Genomic DNA, 13,654 nt, shown 5'->3' on the forward strand with positions numbered 1-13,654 from the left:
CCAAGCACTTTCCTTTCTGCAAGCCAGGCCAAGTTACCGGGGGTAGTGTTTGAAAACTACATTTGGCATTGCAGTCTTCCTCTTACAGAAACTATTTTCCATCTTCCTGTCTGTCCTTACTGATGTAAAATCAGAACTGAGACCAAGAAAAGCCCTAGCTGACCAACGCTATGCCCCCTAAGCTAGTTGTGGTAGAAAAAACAAGAATGTACACTTAATTCAGGTGAAGAGGCGACAGCAATATTTAACACCAACAGTCAGAAGATGGACATCTCTGCCTCCCCAGCTCACAAACCTTTCCTTGCAGACTTTCTTCCTGTTTGTATTTTGTCATTTTTGCTCAGTATCTACACAGGCTTTATCTAACTAGAATTCCCCTTGTTCCCAGCAGCCACCACCCAGCATCCTGGGGTTCAGAGCTGAGTAATGTGGGGCCCTGCTGCTTGAAAGAAGGTGGTCTTTGTGTATTATCATGTCTCAATCTCCTACTTTGGTAAAAAGATCATAATCAGAGGCGCCTGATATTTGATATTTGTCCCTCCAGCTTTTTGATAATCTCACGTATCACTAAGCCTTTCACTGCCGTGCAATAAGCTGGCCTGCTGTCAGCTTGCTAACCACAAATAAATGTGCTGTATGATTAAAACCCATCAGGTGGTATTTTCTTCCTCCCTGGCCTCCGGGAGACTTGTTTCTGTCCCACTTTATTCGTGAGGCAGTTCTGAGGGGACGCGTCCGGCACGGGAAGCGCTGCTTCAGGGTCAGTCCCAATGGGGCTGTGCACTGCAGCACCGTCCTGCTGCCCGCCCCCAGGTGCCGCCGGGTGCCCAGCACCTCCCACTTCAACAAGCCACTATGGGGGGAAAAAATAAATAAATAAATAAAAAGAACGAATAAATAAACGACACAGACAGAGCCACCCCCCCCCCCAGCGGGCACTGCCCACAACCAAAATGGCGGCGGCAGCGCCGGGCGGTGTGGCGGGGCTCTGCCGCCTGCTCTTACCGCTGCTGGCGGCGGTACCGGCGGCCGGGGGGTCCCGGGGGGCGGTGGGCGGCATGCTGTACCCCCGGGAGAGCCCCTCCCGAGAGCTGAAGGAGCTCGGCGGCGTCTGGAGCTTCCGTGCCGACTTCTCGCCGGGCAGGGCCGCCGGCTTCGAGCAGCGCTGGTACCGCCGGCCGCTGAGGGAGGTACAGCGGGGGCGTGAGGGGGGCGGGCGGGGAGCCCCTTATCTCCTTATTCCCTTATCTCCTTATTCCTTTATCTCTTTATCCCCTAACCCGGGCACCGTCGCCCCGTTTTGCTGTGATTTTCTGCTTCTCCCCTTGAGGGGATTCTGGGTGCCGGGTGCTCCACACACAAGGAGCTCTCACACAGCGCTCCCCTGCGCCCTGCAGAGCCAAACTGCCTTAAATGTGGCCGGGCAGGGCGCCCTTCAGCCCCTGTCCCACATGGAGGAGTCACACTTGGACTTGGGTCTGCTCTTAAGTTCATCCCTATCCTGCTCCGATGGACTTTGGGATGAAATTCACCCCCTTCCCACTCCTATGGAAGTTGTGGGTTCTGTGCATGCAAATATTTGGGTTCTTCTTCAGCCTTTTGGCTGCTTTTTTCACCTAATTGTGGAAGGAGAGGGGAGAAGAGACCCTGTGCTGCTAGAAGAAAAAGAGCAGAAAGGGAGAGCTGGAGGAGAAGGGTCCTGGATAACACCCCTGCTAATGGGGCTGAAGGGGATACACCCACCCTACTTTAGGGTCAGAGAATCTCCTTGAAGGAGACGCGTATTATGGCCACCCCAGCCAGAGGTTATCCTGCATCAGATGCTGCAAAACACCCCTCACCATCCAAGTCTTTTTATTCCTGCTAGGATTTTCTGATGTCTACCAAGGGGGGTGCATTTCTCTGCAGTGCTGGTGCAGTTCGGTGCTGAGTCAGCCCCGCACATGATGCTCGCCCCTAGGCAACCAGACCTTCCTCGTTCCACTCTTCGTGGAAAAGCTCGTTTAGGAAAGGGGAAGCTCCCCAGCTGCAGGCTGCTGCAGTGCTCGTTTCGGCAACATCACGAGCACAGCAGGTGCTAAAAATGAACAGCTCTCTTGTGTAATAGAATCCGGTTACCAAAAAGTTAAATGCGTTACAACACTACGCTGCCTGCCTGTGATCCTTATGTTAGTAACAAGCAAGTGAATTATCACTATGGTAATTCTCAGGAATCTATGTTGCTTTTAGGGAGTGAGAAAGGCTGTTCTCAGCCTAAGTATGTTCAGTCTCCATAGTCCTTCCCTGGGGACGCTGTCCCAAAACATCCCAAGCTTCTGCCACCATTCTGCCACAGCTCATAGCCCGATGAGCAGCACCCTGCATCAATGAGCTGGTGCCACAACGCCTGCACTGCACCCCAAAGGCTAGAGCTGTGCAAGAGAAACTACGTTTTGTCAGGCTGAACATTCACCTGGGCATTTCCCTCCTACCCTTCTGATAGTGCCAAAGCTATTAATGAAAGCATTTCCCCGTTACAAACCAGGAGGGGAAAAGATAGGAGCAGCTTCATCCTGTAGGAGCAGGGTGTAGTATTAAGTGGGTCTTGCATAGGACCTGTGACAGATCACATTAATTTCTAACAGGTTTTTCCAGATATTTCCACTTGCAAAAGGCGTTTTGATTTCTGAGGCTGTCAGGTTGGATGGCCAGGACAGTAGAATTTCTTTTTTTAAATGATTTGTTCTCCCCCTTTTCTGTACAATTCCTTCCAGACTGGTCCTGTGATTGACATGCCCGTGCCTGCCAGCTTCAATGATATCACTCAAGACCCCAACCTGGAGAACTACATCGGCTGGGTTTGGTATGAGAAGGAGGTGCTGCTTCCTCAGCGCTGGCTTCAGGACAACCTCAGGGTGGTGCTCCGGTTTGGGAGCGCCCATTACTACTCCGTTGTGGTACGTTGCACGGGTAATTGTGTATGTGTTTCCAAGATCGTGTTGAGCTAAAATTTGTCCCATGGCTTGTTTAGTGAACAGGTTTCTGCTAAAGCTTTTATATCAGTTTGTGATTTTCTTAGCTCTTGATTATCTTCCGCCAGCAAAGAGCTTGGCTGTGCTTCCCAGCTCTCTCTTCTCTGATCCTCCAGAAACAGAATTAGTCAATAAAGCATTTCCTTGCTGCAGGCCTGGAAGGGACAAAATACCGATTTTTCCAAAACAGTCTCTCAGTGACTCTTGCAGACTTAGCTCCCAGTAAGGAAGGGCTGCCAGATTGAGCCCACAAGGAATAAGAGCCTAGAAGAAAGTCCGGTGTTACTGAGAATCCAACTGCCTGTCGCTGTACTCCTTCCCGTCTCACTGTTAAACTTTTCACAAAAACCTAACCTGACCGCTCGGACTCATGGCTGTCTTCCGTTGCAGTGGGTCAATGGAGTGCAGGTTGTGGAGCACGAAGGCGGCCACCTCCCTTTTGAAGCAGATATAAGCAGCATTGTCCAGAGCAGCCCGCAGATTCCCTGCCGCATCACTGTTGCACTGAATAACACACTGACACCCCACACTCTGCCTCCAGGGTCAATTGAGTACATGAATGACCACACAAGGTAAGTTGCTAAACCGCTGCCTTGCTGAGGTTAACCCAGGGATGAGAGAATGGGAATTTATTCAGCTGCTGCTTCTAAGGCCCTCCCCACAACCTACAAATAATGGGTTGTACATAGACCAAAACTCATCAGTCAAGCAGTGAGAAGTTTAAGCTTCAGTGTTATGAGATTTACACTGAACTACTCCATCTGTTTTATACACAGGGAACTGAGATTAAGTGATTTGCCAAGCTGAATCAATGGCAGATTTGAGAAGCTTCAGTTCAGCTGGAAGTGCAAGTACCTGCTATCCTGAAGGATCAAACCTATTCAGTGCAGTAGATGTTTGTTAACTGGTAATCCCCTTCAGCCTAGCATCAGTAGCAGTTCTGAAATAGAGATCCAATAAGGACTGTTTTACTAGCACATTGCTAGCATCCGTATGCTGCCTTCAGTTCTTGTGTAATGAAACATAATGCGGCCATTTTTCCTGTCTTGCTCACTCAGGTATCCCAAGAACTATTTTGTACAGAACATCAGGTTTGATTTCTTTAATTATGCTGGAATCCATCGCCCGGTTGTGCTTTACACCACTCCTTCTGTCTACATAGATGATATTACTGTGACAACTACTTCAACAGAGAGTGTTGGTAGGTTCAGAACAATTACAGCAGCTACCTCAGGCTTCAAATGGAGATGACAAGGGCAGTAGAGAAAATATCCTGCAAGCGTCCAATGGAATATCTTTCGTAGTGGCTTTCTTTTTAACCTCAGCTGGTCTATTGTACAGCTCAGCAGTTTCAAGAATATGATAAAAATTTCAAAAGCAAGAAGTAAAAACAAGTACTTGCAAGACCTTATCTTTAAAATGAAGGGACAAACAGTTATTTCTAGAAGTAGAATTTCTCAGAAGGGGCAGCAGTCTTCCTGCCACTTAAAGCACGATTATCCCTAAGTACCAAACCTGTGATACACAAATCTTCCTGGAAACTTCCAGACCTCAAAACAGACAGGTCATGCTTCTTAAAATTTGTGCCTCTCTGTTGTTGTTCTGCATCTCCCTGACTTTTTAATGCTGCTCTGTGTGAAAGCCTTCCAGTGTTTTATGCATGTATTTTTCCTTTCATGCCAGTCTCTGATTGTCTTTTTGTTGTTCTCTGAACTAGCAAAGGTGCAATATCAGGTATCAGTAGTCGGCAGCACGTTCTATTCCTTGTCCCTGAGTTTACGTGACCAAGAGGGAAGAGTGGTTGCTACAGGTGATGGACCAGTTGGAGTGTTAAAAGTCTCAAATCCAAATCTTTGGTGGCCTTATCTGATGCACGAGAACCCTGGATACCGCTACTTCTTAGAGGTAATAATGCCATCTCTTTCTGCCTGCATTTCCTCTCACTGTATAATAGCATTACGGAGCTGCCACATGGCCCATCTTCCTTACTCTTCTGGATCCTGTTTACATCACTAGAATGGCATTGCTAATCGTGCTGTAATCAAATCAAGCTTTGCCAGCTTCCTTAGTGCCGAATGGAAAGGTCAGTCGATGAGAAGAGGGGGGCACGCCACGCTCTCAGATGCTTGCCCCTCACGTGAATGGCCTGATCTACCTCCTTCAAAAGGACTGTTTGAAACAATATAGGGGAGGAGATACCATATTAACTGAGAGGCTGCTGGCCTCTTTCTCATGCTTTCCTGTGCAATGAGCTTTCTTCCCACTCTGCTGGACGAAAGTTCAACAGAAAGAGCCTGGCAGACCCTGTGTGAGTCGAGGGGGAGCAGTGATATTGAGATGCACAAATGAGGGCAGATGAGCTGCTGTGAGTTTCCAGAGGCTCAGAAACATGGCTTTTGTGAGCAGACATTTCAGTCATTGCCTGGTATCAAGGTGCAGAGGAGAAAAGGCATACCGCTGCCTTGTCAGGGCAATGAAACAGCTGGATGAATACAGGAAAAAGAAGCTTTTGGGGAAAATATGCCCTAGAAGGGTCATCCAGGCCTCATTCTTCATCCTTCAGTTTTTCCAGCTTGGATTTCTCTTTTCCATTTAGTCAGATCTTGCTTCCTTCCTGAAGAGCTATGCAGGGACCACAAAAGGTAGATGAAGCAGTGCTGAGGAGCAGGCAGCGAGAAAGGGCTGGGAAGTGGATGGGAGGTCAGGCTAGCCCCTGCACGTGAGGGGAAGAAGAGAGGATCCTGGCGAAGCCCAGCACCTCATGTGTATCTTCCCCTCGGGACTGCAGGTGAAAATGCAGGCGCAGGCAAATGAGGCGCTGCTGGAGGACGTATACACGCTCCCGGTCGGCATCCGCACCGTCCACGTCACCAGCACACAGTTCCTCATCAACGGCAAGCCCTTCTACTTCCACGGGGTCAACAAGCACGAGGACGCGGATGTAAGTGCATGGCACCCACCGGGGCACCTAATGGCACTGTGCTGGGTGCTGCCAAGGCAATACCTGCTCTCACCTCCTCTCTGCCTAAAGGGACTGATTCCTCACACCCTTTTCTCAGGCTAGGAGCTGCCAGGGGTGCGGGTCTGTGCTGCCACTATTATTATTAATTAATTAATTAATAATAATAAGGGGACACCATGCCCAGACCTGCCAGAGTCATAACGCCCCTCTCAGGGTGTATGGCTAAGCCCAGGCTGCGTTGGCAGAGGATCTAAACAACCTCCCAGCCACCACTTCCAGTCAGAAATAGCAACTTCATCGGTTTCCCTCCCCAAGAAGTGAGAGGGGGCAAAGTCTCCTGCAGGGAGGTTTGAGCCTCAGGGCTGCGAGGCACAGCCTGACCACAGGGAGGCCCCACAGCCCCTCCGGAGGCTCCATCCCCACCCGTGCTGCTCACCTCAGGGCCAGCCCAGCCCTGAACCTGCTCCTTCAGGGCTTCTCCTCACCACCTGGGGACTTTCAGCCCTGCCCTACCTCATGGAGAACCCCTGTGGAGGGAGAGGGTGGCCTGGCAGGGCACCTCCCAAAACGGCAGGTGGCTGCAGTGCAGGTTCTCACTTGGGGCTGCTTCTCCAAGCACCCTGTGTCTTGGTGGCTGTGCATGGGGTTGTGCTCAGAAAGACAAACACTGCACGGAGAGGTCTTGTGGGAAGCTAGAGGCAGTGTGTGGGGCTGGAAATGCTCTGGGAGCGAGCAGGAAGGAGGGCTGCCCAGCAGAGGTGTGAGGAGAAGCAGGGAGAAGCCATTCCTGTCTTCCCTCTCAGATCCGTGGCAAAGGCCTCGACTGGGCCCTGATCGTGAAGGACTTCAACCTGCTCCGCTGGCTAGGGGCAAACTCCTTCCGCACCAGCCACTACCCCTATGCTGAGGAGATCATGGACCTGTGCGATGCCTATGGCATCGTGGTGATCGACGAGTGCCCAGGAGTGGGGATTAAAATGCCGTAAGTGCATGAAAGACCCTTCCCCACGTTTCTTTCTTATCCTTATCACGAGCTTCCCCCTCCTGTCCTGCAACTTGTAACTCCCTGATAATGAAAGTACTTTGCTCTATTTAGAAATCAGCCCGTTGCATTTTGAAGCTTCCCCCAATGCCACGTGTGACCAGAGAGGTTGGGCAACCAGAGGGCGTTTTGCCACATGGGCATTGTGTCGTCAGATCTGGCTTGATTAACGAGTCCGAATCACGGCCCTGAACTGTGCAGCAAGCTTTGGGGAAATAGGGCAGAAGCTGTATTTGGTTTCGAGGCTCAGCTGTGCTTACACACCCCCTGAGTTATCAGACAGTCAAATGGGATGACTTTTGTATCCTCACCTGGCCTTGTTTCCTTTTCAGTGAGAGCTTTGGGAACAAGTCACTGCAGCATCACCTTGTTGTGATGGAGGAGCTGATCCGCAGGGATAAGAACAGGCCGTCAGTTGTGATGTGGTCAGTAGCCAACGAGCCGGCAGCAGAGCTGCCCCCAGCAGCTTACTACTTCAAGTAAGTGCTTGCACACGGGGCAGAGGCTTCAATCTTGGCAAGTGATGCATCTTCATGCCTTGGGATGGTACAGAGAAGTAACAAAGAAAAGGCCAGCGTTTTTTATGAACTCTGAGACAGTACTGACAGATGCAAACTAAAAGCGTAACTTCTGCATATGTTGAACTGATGTCCAGGACCACATAATGGTCTCAACCTGTTGTTTCTGAATCAGTAAACATCTCCAAAATTACCAGGATTCCATTTGGTCTGAGCATCGCTTCTGAGTTAAGGGTCAAGCAAAAGCAGACCTGATGGGAATGGGTCATTCTTTGGTCCTGCCTAAAGAAGACAAGTGCTAAATTCTCTAAGTCTGAAAATTACAGTAAAGTTATAAAATATTTGGCTTTTAATTCTATAGATGAGTTTCTTTAGCTAGTGCTAGTTATTTGTTCTGCAGGTGTTAGTGACACCCCACTTCGAAGTCACTGCTTTGAGTCCCTACAGACCCCTCGGTTTTATCTTTAAAAAGATTTAAGCTTTGGATAGCCAAGGGTAATCTCTGAAATTGGGTAGCACTGTCATTGGTAGCTCTAGGCTCATTGAGAGCTGTGAATTTTCATTCCTCGGAATGGTCCAGCACCCTCCTGCAGTGCTGAAGTAGCAGCAGAGTTTGACCTTCCCATTCTTTGTCTCACTTAACATCTCCTTAACAGCAGCCAGTCTGCTTTGTCTTCTGTGGCATAGGCCTAGGGCTTAGTGTTTTTTGGAGAAACATCCCCAGAGTTGTTCTGAAGCTTCCCATCACATTCTCACTTTTTTTTGTCCCTTCTCCAACAACTCCTGGCCCCAACAGAAAAGGTAACATACCTGTGCTTGGTGTACTTCCACTCTGCTCCTTTTCAGGTGGGGTAACATTAACTTTGTGACAGATAAAGGTCTCCCATCATATTTATACTCTACAGGACTGGCTAGAATTGCAGGCACATTGTAGCAGATAATCATTCAGTGTCCTGCAGTATTTACTTAAAAGTACTCTGCCTACTAAATTGAAAGAAGCTCCGTATGTCTGAGGTGGGTAAAAAGACAGGGAGCTTGGGAAGGTGAGGTTGTACTTGGCCACATTGCTTCTCCATGCTGTTGTTGAACTCTTTCCTTTATTGTTTACAAACAGGACACTGATAGCTCACACTAAAGCTCTCGATCCCACCAGACCTGTAACCTTTGTGACCGATACCAACTATGCTGTTGATCGTGGTGTAAGTTAATTTCTAGCATTTTTAATTCATACATTACATTTCTTGTCAGTTGCTTTATGGTTCTTTCCCTCTCCTTGCCAAATGCTCTAATGATATTTAAGGGAAGGCAGAAGAAAACTTACATTGTAGTTTCTATTACCATACACCATCACTGTAGGCAGCCAAAAAGTCTGTAAGAGAAAAGAGGAGTTATCTTGAGTCAAGTGCACAGGATCACCCCCTGGGTTCTGGTAGCATGGTGATGCTTTGCTATTCCTGTGATCACGTCTGTTAATGCTCAGGCTTCCCATTTGCAATTAGACCAAAGCTTAAACCTCTTAAAATGCTAACAGCCTTTGTGGGAGTCTGAAGAAGGAAACTTTGCCTTAATTCCTGCTTTGAATTGCTCTAGCTCATCTTTGGCAGATGTCTGTTAATGTCGAATAATCTAAAAGCTCTTTTAGCCCAAGTTCAGCTTCGTAATTGGAACCCTGGCGCTGTGTAATTAGATGAAAGGTACTTTCCTTGGCTGCCTGTGCTTCAAGCTGGCCATAGCATGAATGAAGCATCTGTAGCACACACAAATTGGTCTCAGGGGTAGTTCCTACCTCACTTTTGATTTTTCAAAGTGGTTTTAATACTTTGTGTCACTAGTGTACAATCAACACTATTAGAAGGTGAGTTTGTAGGTGAGGTAGATGTGATGCTACCATCTGTCCCTGCTACAGGTTATAGAATCATAGAAACATTTGAAGCTCTCCTCCTGTTAGCAGGAATGGCCTTCTGTAACTGAGGGGTCTCTGCCTCCCCACCCCAGGAAAAGATCCTGGGGCTTTACTTGGGAAGGATCCTGCTCCTGGATCCTGCTGTTATATCAGGCACACGCACACACAGACCATCTCAGCCCCACCACCACATTCTGACAAGCGTGAGGAAACGAAGAAAAACAAAACCAAAGAACAGATCTCATACACTGCTGTGATATTAGAACTTTTTTCTTTTATTACAAAACATGTTAAGAGAACATTGAACAAGTTACATACAACATCACTTTAGGGGGCTTTGTGCCCTTTTATCATACTGCCCATGTGGTAGAAATGGCATATAACTTGCAGAATGCTTTTTTTTTTTTTTTAGTATTGCACCATTGATGCACAAATTTAGTTGCTAGTCAAAGTAGTTGACTACTAACTTGACCATCACATTCCAATATTCGGTATGTCTACAAGTACCAGCAAGCCAGAGACATCTTCAAAACCCTAAAACTTGTAACAAACCTAAGGATGAAATGGGTTGTTCTTGTTTAACTCTTTGCTGTGACTTAAATCTGTGAGGAAACGCCAAATACACCATTGCCTTGTTAATTTTTTTTCCTTTCTGGGAAACATGTCATGTTGGGAGGGTCTTAAGAATGGGACAAAAGGCATTATTCTACAGGTAACAAAACGGAATTCTGTGAAACCAAGATTTAGTTTATGAATGAAGACTGCTTACACTGAGCTCCATGACAAACCATTCCTACCTTATTTCTTGTAGGCTCCTTACGTGGATGTAATTTGTGTAAATAGCTACTTCTCCTGGTATCACGACCCAGGCCATCTGGAAGTTATTCCACTGCAACTCACAGCACAGTTTGAGAACTGGTATAAAACCTACCAAAAACCTATTATTCAGAGTGAATACGGAGCTGACTCAGTTCCTGGACTTCACAGCGTAAGTGTTGTAGATGCCTTAGTTGGAAGAATCACTGCTCTTCCTAAAGGGTCTCAGCAAAATCTAATTACAAAGAATTGGTACCAACGAGCCTGACTACTTAATTTTAAGATGCATTAGATCAAAGTCCAAAAGACTCAGGATTGTAATCATGCTTCACTGAAAGCAATGAGCTTTGCCACTGACTAGCAAAGAGGTAAGGTTCTACCTAACTTTTTAGTTGTTGGTAAGAAAAAAAATAATCAGTGAGCATTTTGCATGGTGCTATTAAGTTCTCATTCACGGGAGATAAGAATACCAGTTTTGACTTCTAGAGCCAAAGCCATTCTCTCCTGCATTTTCCACTAGGCAAGCAGTTTTCAACAGTGCTGACTGCTGGTATTAGCTCCACTCCCTGTGTGGAACAAGTAACACTTCTCTTTGGGTCCTAAGCTACAGTGTGTTTCCCTTTACAATTAACCATTCTGGCAACTGTGCTATCGTTAATTGTCAATTTAAACTTACTCCCATGTAAACCTCTAAAAGAGGCATTCAGAAATCCATACTTTGGCATTTGTAGAAAATTCCTAACTGGAAGATAGAACACTGGAGAGCAGACATTCATTCGTTTCATGACACCAGCCCACACAGGGGATGCCACTCCCATCCTGATCATAAAGCACCATTAAAAGCAAAACCACAGATTTTCCCCAGATGTCCCTTACATTAGTATTTGATGCATTTCCCTTTGCAATTTCAGTAATTGCTGATCTTCACTAAATAGCTATTGTAAATGCAGTGGCAATGAAAAGACTGAGCACCTGTAAAGCTTGTCCTCAGGAAGCAGGTCTCCAGTAAAGAGAAGTGAACAACATGGAGCCTTTGCTGAGATTAACTGTCACCTTCATTCAAGGCCATCTCTTTTTCCTGGCTGTAGGATCCACCTCTTATGTTCAGCGAGGAGTATCAGAAAGCTATGCTGAGAGAGTACCACTCTGTTTTTGACAAAAAGAGGAAAGAGTACGTGATTGGGGAGCTCATCTGGAACTTCGCCGATTTCATGACTAATCAAGGTAAGCTTATATTTATATCCTAAACAATTCTCCATCCTTCCTGCAAGTTGAAGCTGGTTTATGACACACAAAAAGAATACTGTGCTGTAGGGTAGGAAAAAGGGATCCTCTGCTTATGAAAACAGAATATAGCTGGTTTCTGTGACAGTAGCCCAGCGTAACTAGAACCAGGAGGGAAGGTTCTGCATGGCTTAGTGCATCCTCTCTCTCCAGCTCTCTAACAGTTTTTCACCTGCAAAATACTAGCCAGAACATGAGACAGTGCCCTATGGCAGAATGCAAGGGAAGCTTGTGAGCAGACAGATTATATCTCTTTCTTGGCATTCCTCAGTTCAGAGTCTCAGTTAGCTTTTAGGGAAGCACCTGGCTTCATATTTCATCTACAACTGCCCTTAATAATGGGGCACCTCAAATAATGTATTATTAACTTGGTATTGAGGTTTAGCAATGGAGGGCCAGATGTCACAATGGTAGACAATGGTCTACCTTGACGCTGAATCCACTATTAATTAAAGGTAAGTGCATTTCCCAGGTATGGGGCACTACAGTGCAGACAATCACACAGCAATTAAACTATTACAACTCAGAAGGAGACCTATTAAGGAACCAGTTATGCATATGCCACCTGCAGCAAGTTAGGGTAGTGAACAGTCAGTGTTCATTTCAGAGGAACACCTTTAAGAATCATTTTTTGAGCACCAACATAGGTATTAAAAAGTTAAGTCATCACAGAAGCAGTCAGAAAAGTAATACAAGTTTCAAATAGGATGATGGAAAGATGTAGACAAATTTAAGTACACATATGCAGTTCCAGTCTGTGTGTTGAAATCATTTTTTCTAGTTTCCTATGAAGGCTAAAATAGGCAAAAAGGATATGGACATCACTAAAGGATAGTACAGCAAAACAATTAGTAGTTGACGTCTTCACCATCAGGTTACGAGGTGGCACTAAAGGCAGAAGGAGCATCTGCTGTAAATATAATGCTGATGAAGTTAATGGGCATACCTGAATTAACTGTCACCGACTTCCAGTTGTAAACAGAATGAATTGCAGCTCTATTGCTCACTTTTATCAGTCGATCTTGCCAAGATCATGCAAATTATATTGCCAAGTTCCCCGTTGTACCTTGAACACAACGGTTCCCCGTTGTATAGGAAAAACAGTGCATAGGTCTCTTCCACCTAACCTGATTTAGTACATACGTTGAAACAATTTGCAATGGGGGAATATAAGAGCATTTTGTATATACTTTGTTTTGTAACTTCTCTACAGGGACCACGCGTGTTTTGGGGAACAAGAAAGGAATATTTACCCGCCAGCGTCAACCCAAGTCAGCTGCGTTTGTTCTGAGAGAGAGATACTGGAAGATTGCAAATGAATCAAGCTGTCTTCCTCCTATAATGAAATCACATATCCTCTTTCTATGATGAAATGAAAAGGTATTACAGCTGAGTACTATGCAGAACTTTTTCATTAAATTTCTGTTTAAATAACATTTACGCCTGACACAGGTCTTGCAAGTCTAATGCAATTTCTACTGCACCTGAAGTAGTTACTATGACACAAAGCAGATCAGAAACATCAGTTTTTCTATGCTTAGCCATATCTGTAGGCTTCCTGTTTCCAGGTAGCAAAACAAATATTCAGTTTCAAGGAGCTAAGTTAGAGAGATCCTAACTGAGGTATCTGTTTATTGCAAAAAAAAAAAAAAAAATTAAAAAGAAAAAGAAACACACAACAGAAACCAATGCTGAAGACTTCAAAAATCCAAGCTACTCTAAATGAGCATCACATCCTTCCAATGCGAGTGAGGTTTTCCAGTTATCCTCCCCTACCTGTTACTACTCAGATCACAGCGTATTGGCCACAGGATTACAGACAATTTATATAACTTCTTGTATTTAAAGCTGGACAGAACGCTTGTGGCTGGCTGAGAGATTCTGAGAGCTAACAGCATCCAGGAAGGGTGTGAACCGCTCCTGTCAGGCTACCCAACGTACTCCGATACAGTATGGAATTCATACTATAGCAGCAAGGTGGAGTATGTTGGATAGGTCGGTACTACATCAACTGACCTTTGTTTAGAACTATTAAATCACAGTATCAGAATTGCTGCTATTAGATGCAGTTTTACCTTCCAGCATGGAAGAGCTTCCTTCATATTCAGTTCTCACTAC

General features: G+C 46.1%; 1 protein-coding gene across 1 annotated transcript; it reads left to right on the forward strand.

The window, feature by feature from the left end:
• Nucleotides 1-916: 916 nt before the first annotated feature.
• On the forward strand, nt 917-12,972 carry GUSB (glucuronidase beta). The gene is made up of 12 exons (XM_068655727.1): nt 917-1,190; nt 2,754-2,936; nt 3,402-3,583; nt 4,070-4,212; nt 4,729-4,916; nt 5,800-5,952; nt 6,777-6,955; nt 7,348-7,494; nt 8,648-8,732; nt 10,248-10,424; nt 11,341-11,476; nt 12,750-12,972. Exons 1-12 carry the CDS (start codon nt 954-956, stop codon nt 12,902-12,904), a joined length of 1,965 nt encoding a protein of 654 aa, XP_068511828.1. The 5' UTR covers nt 917-953; the 3' UTR covers nt 12,905-12,972.
• Nucleotides 12,973-13,654: the final 682 nt, after the last annotated feature.

The sequence above is a fragment of the Anas acuta genome, chromosome 19 (assembly GCF_963932015.1).
Source record: "Anas acuta chromosome 19, bAnaAcu1.1, whole genome shotgun sequence".
NCBI lineage: Eukaryota > Metazoa > Chordata > Aves > Anseriformes > Anatidae > Anas > Anas acuta.

Excerpts from the sequence above, each read along its gene's own strand:
- GUSB (XM_068655727.1), top strand. The coding sequence starts at position 954 with ATGGCGGCGGCAGCGCCGGGCGGTGTGGCGGGGCTCTGCCGCCTGCTC. Across the intron at positions 2,937-3,401 it reads CCCATTACTACTCCGTTGTG|TGGGTCAATGGAGTGCAGGT; the intron begins GTACGTTGCACG and ends CTTCCGTTGCAG. Across the intron at positions 5,953-6,776 it reads ACAAGCACGAGGACGCGGAT|ATCCGTGGCAAAGGCCTCGA; the intron begins GTAAGTGCATGG and ends CTTCCCTCTCAG.